Source organism: Eretmochelys imbricata, chromosome 22 (assembly GCF_965152235.1).
Source record: "Eretmochelys imbricata isolate rEreImb1 chromosome 22, rEreImb1.hap1, whole genome shotgun sequence".
Taxonomy (NCBI): domain Eukaryota; kingdom Metazoa; phylum Chordata; order Testudines; family Cheloniidae; genus Eretmochelys; species Eretmochelys imbricata.
This window is the reverse complement of record NC_135593.1, coordinates 4,407,413-4,421,180: the sequence shown is the minus strand read 5'-3', so window position 1 is coordinate 4,421,180 and position 13,768 is coordinate 4,407,413. Positions and strand designations below refer to the sequence as shown.

The 13,768-nt window shown below is 39.5% G+C and overlaps 1 protein-coding gene across 2 annotated transcripts in view; it reads left to right on the top strand.

Annotated features, from left to right (window-relative positions):
- The window catches only part of CDON (cell adhesion associated, oncogene regulated), a 98,659-nt gene that overhangs the window by 33,360 nt on the left and 51,531 nt on the right, over positions 1 to 13,768 (top strand). For both annotated transcript variants that reach the window (XM_077839830.1, XM_077839829.1), the window contains exons 2-5: positions 2,657 to 2,788; positions 5,543 to 5,815; positions 12,866 to 13,012; positions 13,292 to 13,435. In XM_077839830.1, the coding sequence (XP_077695956.1) occupies positions 2,713 to 2,788; positions 5,543 to 5,815; positions 12,866 to 13,012; positions 13,292 to 13,435 (640 nt within the window). In that variant the 5' untranslated portion in view covers positions 2,657 to 2,712. The remainder of the gene's footprint in view (positions 1 to 2,656; positions 2,789 to 5,542; positions 5,816 to 12,865; positions 13,013 to 13,291; positions 13,436 to 13,768) is intronic.

Below are 13,768 nucleotides of genomic sequence, written 5' to 3'. Positions count from 1 at the left end.
AGAATGCAGTGAATGTTATCAACAGACACTTCCTTGTATAGCCTAGGTTAATAAATGCGGTAACTGTGAAGCAGTGTATTTAAATATCAGGGGAGGCATTTAGATGAATGTTTACAGATTTTTTCTCCTTTTTTGAATTTGTGTAAATACCATATGCAGATATTAGGGGTTTTGGAAAGGAACATGAACTTGTCTCCATTAATGGGTGGGACACAAGTGTCAGAAATGTACGATCTGAGAGTTCGGTGTATGTAACAGCTGACAGCAGGATAGGTTGATTGTTTCATGGTGTGGTTGATATTATGAAATGCAAAATTGTGATCTGGTGTGGACTATTTTGTGGATAAATCATTTGGCTTTCTGCACAACTTTTCTGGTTATGGTTCCATTGTGAGCTTCTTCAATATTTAGTGACAGTATTTAAAGTCCTTCTGTGGAATTAAATTGCACTCTGTGTGTGTGTGTGTGTTTTAAAATTCTTGGAAAAGAGGTGCTGAGGTTTTTTTAATCTACATAGTGTAACTGAATGCATAATTATCTATCTGGAGAAATACAAAAGATGTAGCTTATAAGCCTGTGTAATTAATGTCCAATAATCTATGATTTGAGGGATGAGAGGGTAGAAGAAGACCACATGTGTGATGAAGAAAATAATTTGAGATAGATATTGGTAATTTTTGACAATTTAAATATTTAAATTGCTATTTGACTTTTATAAAAGTCAGCAGATACATACTCTGCATGATGTTCCAGTGAAGCAATAACAAAAGAATGAAAACCACTTGTGTATTTCAGTAGGTCGGCTAAGTTTATTTCTCTGTTATGAACAATGGCTGAGTTACATAATAATAACTACTATGTCAAACATAGCCAACTTTGGGTCACATTCCTGGCGATTGTTGATCAGATTTTTTACAAACAATATTTTTCTGGCTAGATTTCAGTATTTTGGGGCATACGCTCTGAAGATCGTTGCCTAGTAACCGGATTAGCAAGCTTAAATTGGAAAATGTAAAGTATTTTAACTAAATTGTCAAGACTCGCGGTAAACGGTACATGTCACATACACCGGTACCATGCGTGGATCCCAGATCCCGTGTTCTAGTGAGGGTCCAGTGTACTTCCTTCTCAAGGAAAGTTTTATATTAGAAATAGCCTAAACCAGTGGTCTCCAAACTTTTGAGGGTCATGCCCCCCATTACCCCTGTCTGTGCCCCTCCTGCTCCCACCCGCCCCCCCCCCGAGGCCAGGAGCGGGACTGCAGCTTGGGGGAGGTGCAGGGGAAGGAAGAGGACATGGACAGGGGTAAGGGGGGCAAGGCTGGGGCCACAGGCAGCCAGGATTGCAACCAGGCACGGCTCCACTTCTGGGCTTGCCAGTGGCCTAGGCTGGGGACAGAAGCCGGGGATGCTGCTAGGGTGGGAGCAGAGCAGAACTGGGGGTGGTTAGAGGCTGGGTGACGCTCCCTCCCTGTCCCCATGGGGGATGGACTGGGCCCTGCCGGGCACCCGAATGGTCCTCCATGCTGGGCCCCACACTTTGGGGACCTCTGGCCTAAACTCTAGTCTAAAATATATAGGGAGACATAGAAGTTGAATCTTTAATTTATTTTGGAACGAGGGGTTTCCTCAGACGGTTTCTGCTTTGTGAAGGATATTGGTTGCTTTGAGAATGCCTCTTCTTTCCAAGGTGAAGGCTTCAATAATGAGCTTTGGTTTTGACATTCTGGGTTGGAAGGAAAAGTTTAAGATGGTCAATTCTGATTTTTAATCAAATTCCACTCAAAGCTTTTTGAGATGTACTCTGAAAAACGCTATATAAGAGCTAACCATTATTATTTTTTAAAATCCTTTCAGTGCCAGTAAGGTCTGAAATATTAATCCTCCCCCACCCCCATTTATTTAGAATGGAGTTTTACAGAGCACAAAGGGACACAAAATATTTGGTAAATTAGGACTCTTCTTATGTGCACTTGATAAATTCAAAAAATCTGAAATTCCAGAATCTGAGCACTTTGAAGTTTAGATCAGTGAATGTAAAATTGAGGTAAGTAGTGGGTAAATAATGGCTGGTGCTCGATAAACACAGGCCCATAATCTGCAAGCTGCTCCATCCAGGGAGACCTTTTATGTCTGAGCAGAATCCCATTAAAGTCAAATCCAGATTGGATTTCTATGCATAATACATATTTTGTATCTGTGTCTAGTATTCTAGTATGTCAGAATTCATAAGTGCTCTCACATATCTGTGATAAAATAACAATGCTGGCTGATTGATAAATCAGTACAAGAACCATGATTTTTTCCTCTGGATCTATAATTTCTCAATCTTTGGCAGATACAATTTTTAAAACATCTACAAACTTCTGATTTGTCTCTACTTCATTTGGAGTATTGTCATGTGCTTATATAACCCACAGACCACTGGTGAATTAACCCAAGATGTAGCCACTCATGTTCTTAGCTCTGAGGGTCTATGATTCAGTCTCTGGTGTGTTGGCCAAGAGGGAAATGTCACATTTAGATATGGAAAATCTCTAGTTCTTAAAGGTTTGAATTTCCTTGAATCAAATGTCAGACTGCATTTCTGCCAACGGTATGCAAAGAAGGAAAGAGTATCTGAAATTTACTGTAGACTTTTTTTTTCTTGTTTATAGTTTTTTCAGTACCTTGTCTTAGTCTGGAACTCTTTCAATTTCTGTAATCTGGCGCTATGCATCCGGATCCCAGACCCTTACAGGCACTGCTTTTCATCACTGCTACAGTTCTCTTCTCCGCTGCAAGTTCAGGTAAGGCTTCATCTTGACCTAGGTAACTTGCTTGGGTATTAGAAGCCTATATTTTCAAAATGACTAAGGATTACAGGTGCTTCAATTTTGGGGCATCCAGTTAGGGACATCTTAAAGGTGTCTGAGTTTCAGAAAGTATTGAGCGCTCACTGAAAATCAAGTGTTGTTTGTAAGGTTTAAGTTGAGCACCTAAATCACTAGTCACTTCTGAAAATGTAGGACTGAGTGAATATTTCACATTAAGTATCATGTTTACTTATTTTCTTTGAAAAATGTAAAGAATTCTAACTAAACTGTCATGGCACTGTGTGTACAGTTCGGGTCTTACCTCCTGCTCATGGAAAGTGCTGTTTTAGGGATGGTTTAAAGTATGCAAAAAGACATAGGTAGAAGAACAAATTAAAGCCTTAAAGCCTGGCTCTAATCTGAAAAGGTCTTATGTAAAAATAGCCTGGTTTTAATAGCAGAGCTCCTCCATGAGTGCTGTGAGCTTGTCTTAATTTAGCCAAAAGCTTTTACTAGTGTTAGCCCTCTCCAGGCAATGCAGGAGAGTGAGATGAATCTTGTTCTTCAATCATCCTAAAACTCATTAAGTAAATTCCATGTTCAGGGTCACTTTTTGCCCACAGTGGACCCTGTGCGTCCACACTGAAAACAATGTGGTTTCGCAATTATAGCCGAGGGCAGAATTTGAAGACCGTGGAGTGACAAAGATGTAACTAGTGCCACTAGTTTTACTGATGCTGATGTACAAACTAGAAAGACCACTGCTTTTCTCTGAGATCCCAGTTCACATTTGTAGCACTAGCATCAAAAAGTATCAAAGCTGAAAAAAATAGATCTGGCATCTTTATGAAACCTCAGGATTCCATTTTTATGGAGTTGATTTTTCTGAGTAGAACCACACTTTAATTTCCAGGGTTTTTTCTGTTTGTGCATGTTTTTTATGGCTCAGTTAAAAATCGTTAAACAATCCCGCATCTGAAACTGATCAGTGTAACTAGTGGAAGAGTGGACTGATTTTAGAAGAAAATATTAATTGAGCAGAACCATTCACAGGAAACTTCATAGATCGCTGTGAAACACACACTATCTAGTTTTTTAAAAAAAATATTTCAGTGTTTACAACATATTCACAAACTAGAAACGGCTTTTCCACTACCATTTTTTTCCATTTGACAAACACAGATTTTCTCCCCCCGCCCCCTTCTGTTTCTAACATAACAGAAGTCGCCAGGATTGCCTTTTGTTTGCTGCCTATGTGGACCAGTTTCTGTTATTAGCAGGAATGTGCACAACTGCGGAAATTGTTTCCAACTGCTTTCTGCAGTGTTTCAGTGGGTAGGGCTGGAAAAACCCTGATGTCTGATGAGCATGAAATTTGCCCTGGTGAAGGACTTGTGTAACCCAAGTTGAGCAGAACTCAAGTTTTAATTTACCAAATAAAGTTTTTATCCCTTATGGTGGTGAAGGTATTTTTTGAAATGTGAATGGTGAGCTGATACAGACAGCTTCACAGTGCTGTTTTGGCTCCTCACAGCCTTACAAATGTGATGATGCAGTTCCATCTTCATCAGGCTCTACCTGGTGTAGTCCAATTGTTTGGAGCACGTGAAAATCTTAAGTAAACTTTAGAAAGACAAGGTGACTTGAAGAGCTTTCTTTGGCTTAAAAGTGTCTCTCTTTCACCAGCAGAAGTTGGTCCAATAAAAGATGTTACCTCACCCACCATGTCTCTCTAATATCTTGGGACTGACACAGCTACACTACATATAACTTAGATAGACTTTAACGTTTTATTTCATCCTAATTTAATAAGTTCCACAGTCTCGTAGATAAATATGCCTAAATAGCAGGCTGATTGAGGCTACTTTGACAGCATAGTAGGTCTAGAACTTTGAAAGTCATGTCATAGTACATTTTATACAGGGCAAATTAGCTACATCTTCAAATTACCATTCTGTATCCCGTCAGAAGATTTGCAAAGGAGCCATGTGGTCTTCTGGACATGTGCTTACAAGGTGAGAGTGGTCTTATCAGGACACCAAGTTTAGATTTATTCTGTCATTGTAACAAAATCTTTCTGGACACCCAGACTCTCCTGTCCATGGTAATCTTATTTTGGAGAAGACTCTCTTCTCACTGGTATAATTTTGGATGTATCTTATCCCTTCATTAATATTAAGATGGGTTCAATTAGTTTATTGTTGCCTGTTCCAGGCTATCTGCTTTTATCATCATGACCTCCCAGTGACATGTTAGTCTCTAGTAGTGGAAATCTGTCAAGATGAATATCTTTTAAAAAGAGATAATTGCCTGTTCGCCAAAGATTTCCGTTTTGACAGATTACCACTGACGCACCATCTCCTCAAAGAATTTGGAGGTTCTGTAAATAGTTTAATGTTGCATTGTCCTGCCCTTTATTATTTTGCCAATACTCATACTCCTGCTGTGAAAGAAACTGTCCACCCTCTGCTGGGACCTATCACTCAGGACTTTGATGTAAGAGAATTTTTGCCACATCTGTGTACAATGGCCCGAAACTCTAGGGGTAATCATTTGCCAAGATATGTTTTTGGAGAACAGTTGTAGGGAAATACTTTTTATGTTTGCACACTAATAAATAAATCTGGTCTATTCTTCCGTACAAGTCAAAGTATAACTGATCTAGACAGAAAGATTTCAGCGAGCATTCAAATGTCGTACTGCTAAGTATTGTTCAGCCATTTAATGTCTTTTTTTCTTTCCTTTTAGATTTGATTCCTCATTTTATTTCTGAGCCCGTATCTACTATCCAGAAGCCTGGTGGGCCTGTAAACCTTCATTGCTCTGCTGATCCTTCCACAGCTCGCATTTCTTGGTTGTTTAACGGACAGAGGTTGGACAGCAGGGTGGAGCAAGTGGAGGTGCAGCCAGGATCTTTGACAATCTTCTCTCTCAGCCCCTCAAATTCGGGTCACTATCAGTGCATTGCCAATTACAGTGCTGATGCAATTGTGAGCAGGCCTGCTATAGTATCCATAGGCTGTAAGTTGTTTTCTACTTTTATTCCTAACTCCATGACCAAACATAGTGGCCATCAACTAGTTGTATGAAATGTTGTTTCCTCCATGGTAGAGATGAAAGAAACCTGACACATTTTGACTTTCAGAAAATGTATATTGCAACTTTTTTGAAAATATTTTGAGTTTTCAAAGAAAAACACTCTAGAACTTTATTGGAAAACAGTGCTTGTTAAAATCACTTTATATGTATTTAATATAGCACCCATTAGTGCTTTAGAGATGCAGAAAGATAGCCTCTGCCCCAAAGACCTTGTGTATAATTTAAAATTGATGATGTAATAAGATTACAGGAAAGTCGCTCTTTGTGTCACTCTAAAACCTAAAATGTCTGAGATGGGTTGAGGGCTCTTTTTGTTCAAAATATCACAAGATTGAAGCATCGCTGGGTTTTGTCATCTGTTGCTGTCCAATTTTAAGTTCTCAGCCATTTTCACTTTACAAATTACATCTGTGCGGTGTACAGCTACAGTAAGGCATGTATCTATGCCAGGTGACAAATCCTAGACCACTATATTCATTACCACCTTCACTCTACAGCCAATTTGCATGCAACAGTTTCATTGGTTGTATGTGGGAGACTGCATGGCATACACAATAACCCCAAACACACACAACCCCTCATGGCAGCACTCAGCCCTTATTCGCTACCTGCACAAATCAACACAGTCACCTACACAACACCACAATCAGCATACACAATAACTTTAAATGTCACTCTGAAGCCGAGAATTTTGAGAGTTCTTTTTGTTTAGAATATCACCAGCCTCAGTCGTCACTGGGATACATGATCTGTTACCATCTAATTTGTAAGGTGGCAGCCAGTTTCAGGTTTTTTTTTTACACACACAACTTTACGAATTACACCTGTACACCAGCACAAGCTTTCAGCTACTAGTTCAAATTGTAATAAGTGAGGATAGCAAACCGCGTGGGGCGAGAAAGGGGTTAGCGATAAAATCATGCAATTTCTCAGGTGGGGTATGAGCACAGTTTGGTGATCCAGTGGGGTTTTTATTTATATAAAAAATAGGGTAGGCGGTGACTATGAATGACTCTTGTTTAAGGTATCCCTGAGTTTTCAGGAGGGAATGATACTTTTTGCTGTGGTGAAAAACATTACAAAAATTAGATTGAAATGAGGAGAGTGTAGTAGTTTGAAGACCATTCCATGCGTAGAAGGCAGCATATCCCAATGGCCTATGACCTTTTACATGGTATGAAAAAGGGACAGACATGCTTGTGGGAGGCAATTAATGGGTGGGCTAGTAGTAAATAGTAAATATTTATATTATGGTCTTCCCAAAGGGATTGGCCCCCTGGGCGCTGTATGGATAGACAGTGCCTGCCGTTGAAGATCTTACAGGTTAAACACACACGCACATGAGTAGAGGATACAACTTAGAAGCAAAAAATATAGTGAAGAATTGACACTACTTTGTTGGTTTATGTGCAGTGTAGTTTGTGGAGGTTTTTAATTGGGAGGGGATGAGGCAGGGAGGCAAAGGAAAGAAGGGGACGAGGAATAGTTGCATGTAACCATGATCAGCAGGCGGGGTTCTGTAGACATCATGGCAGAGGTGAGTCTTAAGTGGGATCTGAAGGAAGATAAGGTTCATGGCTGTTCAGGTTTTATCCAAAGAGCTTTTCCCATGTGTGAGGAGCATCATGGGAGGAAGCATCCCGGTGTTTAAAGGAGAAGCTGACTGATGTGGGTGGTAAAGGCTGGGAACGGTGGAGGTCAATGTGCTAGGTTACTAATCAGCCACCGAGCCTGGGGCTAAGTTTTATGAATGGCCTTCTAAGCAAAGACAAAGTTTGTATTTGCTCCAGAGGTGAAGAAGGAATTAGCTGAGGGACTTCAAGGTGGGGTTGATATGGTCAGAGTGATGTGCAAAAAAGATGACTTTAGCAGCAGCATTCTGAAGAGGTTGAAATTAAAGATGGCTTTGTTAGCAAAGCATTGAGGGTGTTGGGAATAATGCTATGGCTAGGTCAGATAGAGAGGGATAGAGTTATCTAAGGCCTTACTTTCTGGCTAAGAGATCACACCTTACTTTGCAGGCTTTTCTAATGGGAAACAGCAAAGGATACCATCTTTCCAGAAAGAGTGTGCTCTTCCTGTCTCCTCTTTCTCAGTAAAGCTTCCAGTTAGCAAACGCAAAGGAGGGAACTCTAACAAACTCCCCATGCCACAAGTTAGTGCCCCCAGATGCAGTAGTGTTGAAGAGAGAAAAGGCAAAAGAAGGTAACAGAGGTGCCAAAATGATATCGCTTAGGCTAATAACTTACGAAGTGCCTCACACAACAATGAGGGAGGGTACTGTTTGTAACACTTTAAGAACAAAAATGATAGCTCCACAGTAGTTAGCATTAAACAGAACTACAGCTGCTAGTCAGATCAGAGCTAGATTGATAGCCAGAATGTTGGAGAAAAATACCCAAAATCCACATGCCCTGAGTGATTTCCTGAAAACAGGCACACTCTTGGCAGGGACATCGGTGACTCTCTGGCTCCCTCTTTTTGCTACTCTCAAAAAAGCCCCCGTACCCTTCCTAATGCAGCTAATGCCCCATATGTCCCTGGAACCATAGAAGGGCTTTTGTTCACATGCTGACTATTGCCTTCCTCCCAAACTCTCTTTGATTTTTATTAAAGGTAAACCTTCCGAAGTTCTGAGGATGAATTTTAAAACCACAGCGTTAATGGGAAATAAGTGTTCCATTTCCGAAAGTATTTGAAAACACATACAAAATCTGACTGTGTGCTTAGAGGAAAAGGGAAACATGCTCATAGATTGCTTTCTGCAACTATAGTCTTAATTTCCAGAAGCAAAAATCCTTTTGCCTTTTTTTTTTCTGTCACTCTCAGTAAAGCAGAGAGTTAATATCTTGCGAATCTTCTTTCCGTAAGCTGTTTACCGGATAAGGAATAAACAGATACTCTAACTCGTACTAATAGTGGTTCCTACTATATGTAGCCACACTGAGACCTAGAAATGTTTCTGTTTCTAGTTACAGCTTTTATAATACAAGGATCCCACAAGCTTCTCCTCCAGGCAAAAGAATTTTCTAGTGTAAACTCTCTTATTGATCTGCCATGTCATTACAAAACCGTACGCTCCTGGCTGCACTTCTTGCTTTCGAATTTTCTGCATTGAGTCGTGTTTTATCAAGCGCTAACAAAAAGCCCTTTGCAATCTCTCTATATTTTGAACAATTCACAGCAATATTTGCCTTAAACACAGCAACTGCCAGCAGTAAATACAAATGAAGTTCCCAAATGTGGTTTGTCAGTTCTGTGAAATCCTTTTGCTGTATTAAATGGGATTTTTTTTCTCAAGTACTTGGACATTAGAACTGATTGGAAACCTAGGAGGGAGGGGAAGAAAGAAGACGAATTCATGATTTCTCACCCTTCCCCCCCCCCCCCCCCCAAAAAAAAAAAAAAGTCCTTTCCATTTTTTATCAATTTAGTTTGGTCAAAATCATCTCTCTCTCTGTGTTTTAAATTCCTTTTTTCTTGGTTGTTTTTCTTCTTTTCTCTTACTTTCTGTCATCTAATCCATCTGTGCCTTGGTGGTTGTTCTGTAAATTGCTTGAAAATTAAAAAAGAAACATGAAGTAGAGGGGTCATGGGCCAAGTTCATAAGAAAAAGATTATGTACCGTTGAAGACAGTTTCCTCCGAGTATGATTTGGCTGTCCTGCATCAGAGTTATGTCTGAATTGGGCCTTTGTCAGCCAAGATATGAGTAACCTCTTCTTAAGGATGCCCCATCTATGGAGCATGTCCAGAATCCCTGTGAGAGGAGAGTTTCTCGTAATTGAGAAGACTAAGTGTTTTGGTAAAGTGCTGACCCATAGCAGAACCCCCTCAAGAGACCTGTAGGGTAATCAGCATAGACAAACTTTACAGGCTATAAGCTTTGAACATGGAAGCTAGAAGGAAAAGAGCAACTTGCATACTGTACTGCACTACATGAGGGACGTAGGGTATGGCCACATTACAAGCTCTACAGCTGCCACTGTGGTGTAGACACTTGCTACAGCAATAGAAGGGGTTTTCCCATTGCCGTAGTAAATCCACACCCTCGAGAGGTGGTAGTGAGGTCAATAGAAGAATTGTTCTGTCAACCTAGCGGTGCCTACACAGGGACTTAAGTAGTCTTAATTAAGTCTCTTAGGATTGTGAATTTTTCACACCCCATAAGCAATAGCTAGTTTGACTTACTCTTTACGTGTAGACCAGGCCTAAGACAACCTGTTTCTGGGTTTTTAGCAGCATTAAAAACGAAGTTGGGAGATGCTGTAACTTGTAGGTTGAGGTTTTATATTTGGCTCATATTGTACAGGCAGTGAATGGCAGATGCTGCATTCCTCACTGATGTATTCACTGTCAAGTTATATTTCTCCCAGAGTAATTAACTCCTTTTTGTATGCATAGAGTTTACAACGTACCTGTTGTCCATATACTATAAATTGCCTCCTGCATTAAGTTCAAAACTGGTTATTGACACACTTAGTTCCTGGGTTGAGAGCCTCTCTGTTCCCTTATTTTTCATGAAGTAGTTCTGTGGAACTTACCAGAGGGCTACATTTTCAGTTTTTTCCATCCTTCAAGTGAAAACTCTGTCTTTTCATGCAGCAGAAGTTCAGATATCTATATCCTAGCTCTGGTATTGAGAACTACATGAAGTTAGCACTGTCGATTAATCACAGTTAACTAATGCGATTAATTTTTTTGAGTTAATCACGTGAGTTAATTGCAATTAATTGCACTGTTAAACAGTAGAATACCAACTGCAATTTATTAACTATTTTTGATGGTTTTTCTACATTTTCAAATATATTGATTTCAATTACAACACAGAATACAAAATGTACAGTGCTCACTTTATATTATTATTGATTACAAATATTTGTGCTGTAAAAATGATAAAGAAAAAAATAGTATTTTTCAATTCTCCTCATATAAGTACTGAAGTGCAATCTCTTTATTGTGAAAGTGCAATTTACAAATGTCAGTTTTTTTGTTTTGTTGCATAACTGTGCTCAAAAAACAAAACAATGTAAAACTTTGGAACCTGCAAGTCTATTCAGTCCTACTTGTTGTTCAGCCAATCGCTAAGACAAACAAGTCTATTTACATTTACGGGACATAATGCTGCCCACTTCTTATTCACATTTTCACTTGAAAGTGAGAACAGGTGTTTGCACGGCACTTTTGTAGCTGGTATTGCAAGGTATTTACGAGCCAGATATGCTAAACATTTGTATGCCCCTTCATGCTTCGGCCACCATTCCAGAGGACATACTTCCATGCTGATGACTCTCGTTTAAAAAAAAAAAATGTGTGTCAATTAAATTGTGATTGAACTCCTTGGGGGAGAATTGTAGGTCTCCTGCTCTGTATTTTATGTGTATTCTGCCATATATTTCATGTTATAGCAGTCTCGGATGATGACCCAGTACATGTTGTTCGTTTTAAGAACACGTTCACTGCAGATTTGACAAAATGCAAAGAATATACAAATGTGAGATTTCTAAAGATAGCTATAGCACTTGACCCAAGGTTTAAGAATCTGAAGTGCCTTCCAAAATCTGAGAGGGACGAGGTGTGGAGCATGCTTTCAGAAGTCTTAAAAGAGCAACACTCCGATGCGGAAACTATAGAATCCAACCACCAAAAAAGAAAATCAAGCTGCTGCTGGTGGCATCTGACTCAGATGATGAAAATGAATGTGCGTCGGTCCGCACTGGTTTGGATCGTTATCGAGCGGAAACCGTCATCAATATGGATGCATGTCCTCTGGAATGGTGCTTGAAGCATGAAGGGACAGATGAGTCTTTAGTACATCTGGCACATAAATATCTTGTGATGCTGGCTACAACAATGCCATGAGAATGTCTGTTGTCGCTTTCAGGTGACGTTGTAAACAAGACGCGGGCAGCATTATCGCCTGCAAATGTAAACAAACTTGTCTGAGCTATTGACTGAACAAAAAGTAGGACTGAGTGGACTTGTAGGCTCTAAACTTTTACACTGTTTTATTTTTGAATGCAGTTTTTTTTTACATAATTCTACATTTCAGAGTAACAGCTGTGTTAGTCTGTATTCGCAAAAAGAAAAGGAGTACTTGTGGCACCTTAGAGACTAACCAATTTATTTGAGCATAAGCTTTCTTGAGCTACATCGTGAAAGCTTATGCTCAAATAAATTGGTTAGTCTCTAAGGTGCCACAAGTACTCCTTTTCTTTTTGCGAATTCTACATTTGTAAGTTCAACTTTCATAATAAAAAGATTGCGCTACATCAGTGGTTCTCAAACTTCATTGCACCGTGACCCCTTCTGACAGCAAAAATTACTACATTACCCCAGGAGTGGGGGACCAAAGACTGAGCCCGCCTGAGTCCTGTCACCCTGGGCGGGGGGGCCAAAGCTGAAGCCCAAGGGCTTCCCCCTTGGGAGGGGGGCATGTAACCTTAGCCCGGGACAGTGAGGCTTGGGCGTGGGCTTCAGACTTGCTGGGGCCCAGGGCCAACACCAGCCTTGGCGACCCCACTAAGATCGGGTCTCGACCCACAGTTTGAGAACCCCTGCACTACATTATTTGTATGAGGTGAATTGAAAAATACTCTTTTTTTTACTGTGCAAATATTTGCAATAAAAATAATAGAATGAGCACTGTACACTTTGTATTCTGTGTGGTAATTTAAAATCGATATATTTGAAAATGTAGAAAACATCCAAAAATATTAAAGAATAATGGAATCCCATTTATTTAAATCGTGATTAATTTTTTTTAATCATGCGATTAATTGTGATTAATTTTTTTTTAATCGTTTGACAGCCCTACATGAAATGTCACTTCTTTACAGAGGAGTTCAGAAAGGCTGTCAAAAACAGCATTCATTTGGATCAAAACCTGTTGTATTTGCAGTCAGGAATTACTGTTTAACCCCACCTCCTCCAAAATCTACAATTTCCCTTACCTTTGTAAACTATCTTCCAGATCTTGATGATTTTGATACTTCGGTGAAACACATAGTTACAGCAGAAGAAGGCAGTGTGGCTTTCATTGGCTGTAAGGTACCAGAAAGTAACCCTAAAGCACAAGTTCGCTTTCGAGTACGGGGAAAATGGTTGGAACAATCAACAGGTGAGAGATTTTATTACACTAGTAACTAATATAAATGACCTGCTGCAAAAATACTGGTTGAAATCAGAACTGAGTGATATCCTAAAAAGTCGAAAACTCATTATGCAATTCATTTTAGATACATCTATCTTAGTAAAGACATCCATTACAGGAATGAATTTTTGTTGGCAGAGTTATTAGTTCACTTAATAGAACAGGGTGCTAGATAAATTGACTAAAGAAATTTTTAAAACTGTTTATTTGAAACTAATTTTAAACAAGCCTTTTTCCCTTCCTCAGATAACTACCTAATTCTTCCATCTGGAAATCTGCAGATTTTGAATGTCTCTTTAGAGGATAAAGGCTCCTATAAATGTGCAGCATACAACCCAGTCACTCATGATCTCAAATTAGAACCCACTGGACATAAGCTCATAGTCAGCCGTGAGTATTTAATATATCTAGGAGGGTGGTTTGAAAGGATAAAAGCTCTGAACTAAATTGATCCACCTTAAATTAGTATTTTTAACAAACTCTGCTAGATTTTAATGTCTCGCTATTCTGATGGGTGAAACTCTGGTCCTATACAATATGTAATCTGGCTAGCAAATGTCTGCAGAATACTTTTCATCTGCTGTAACTGACTTTGATTTTGTGACTTTATGAAAAAATCAACCTAAAAAGATTCCTAGCATGAATATCAAGTAGTCTAAAAATATCTGGGTCTGCAAAGTCGTTCCTGTTTTGCGTGTGTGTTTTAATGTATTTCATTAGTAC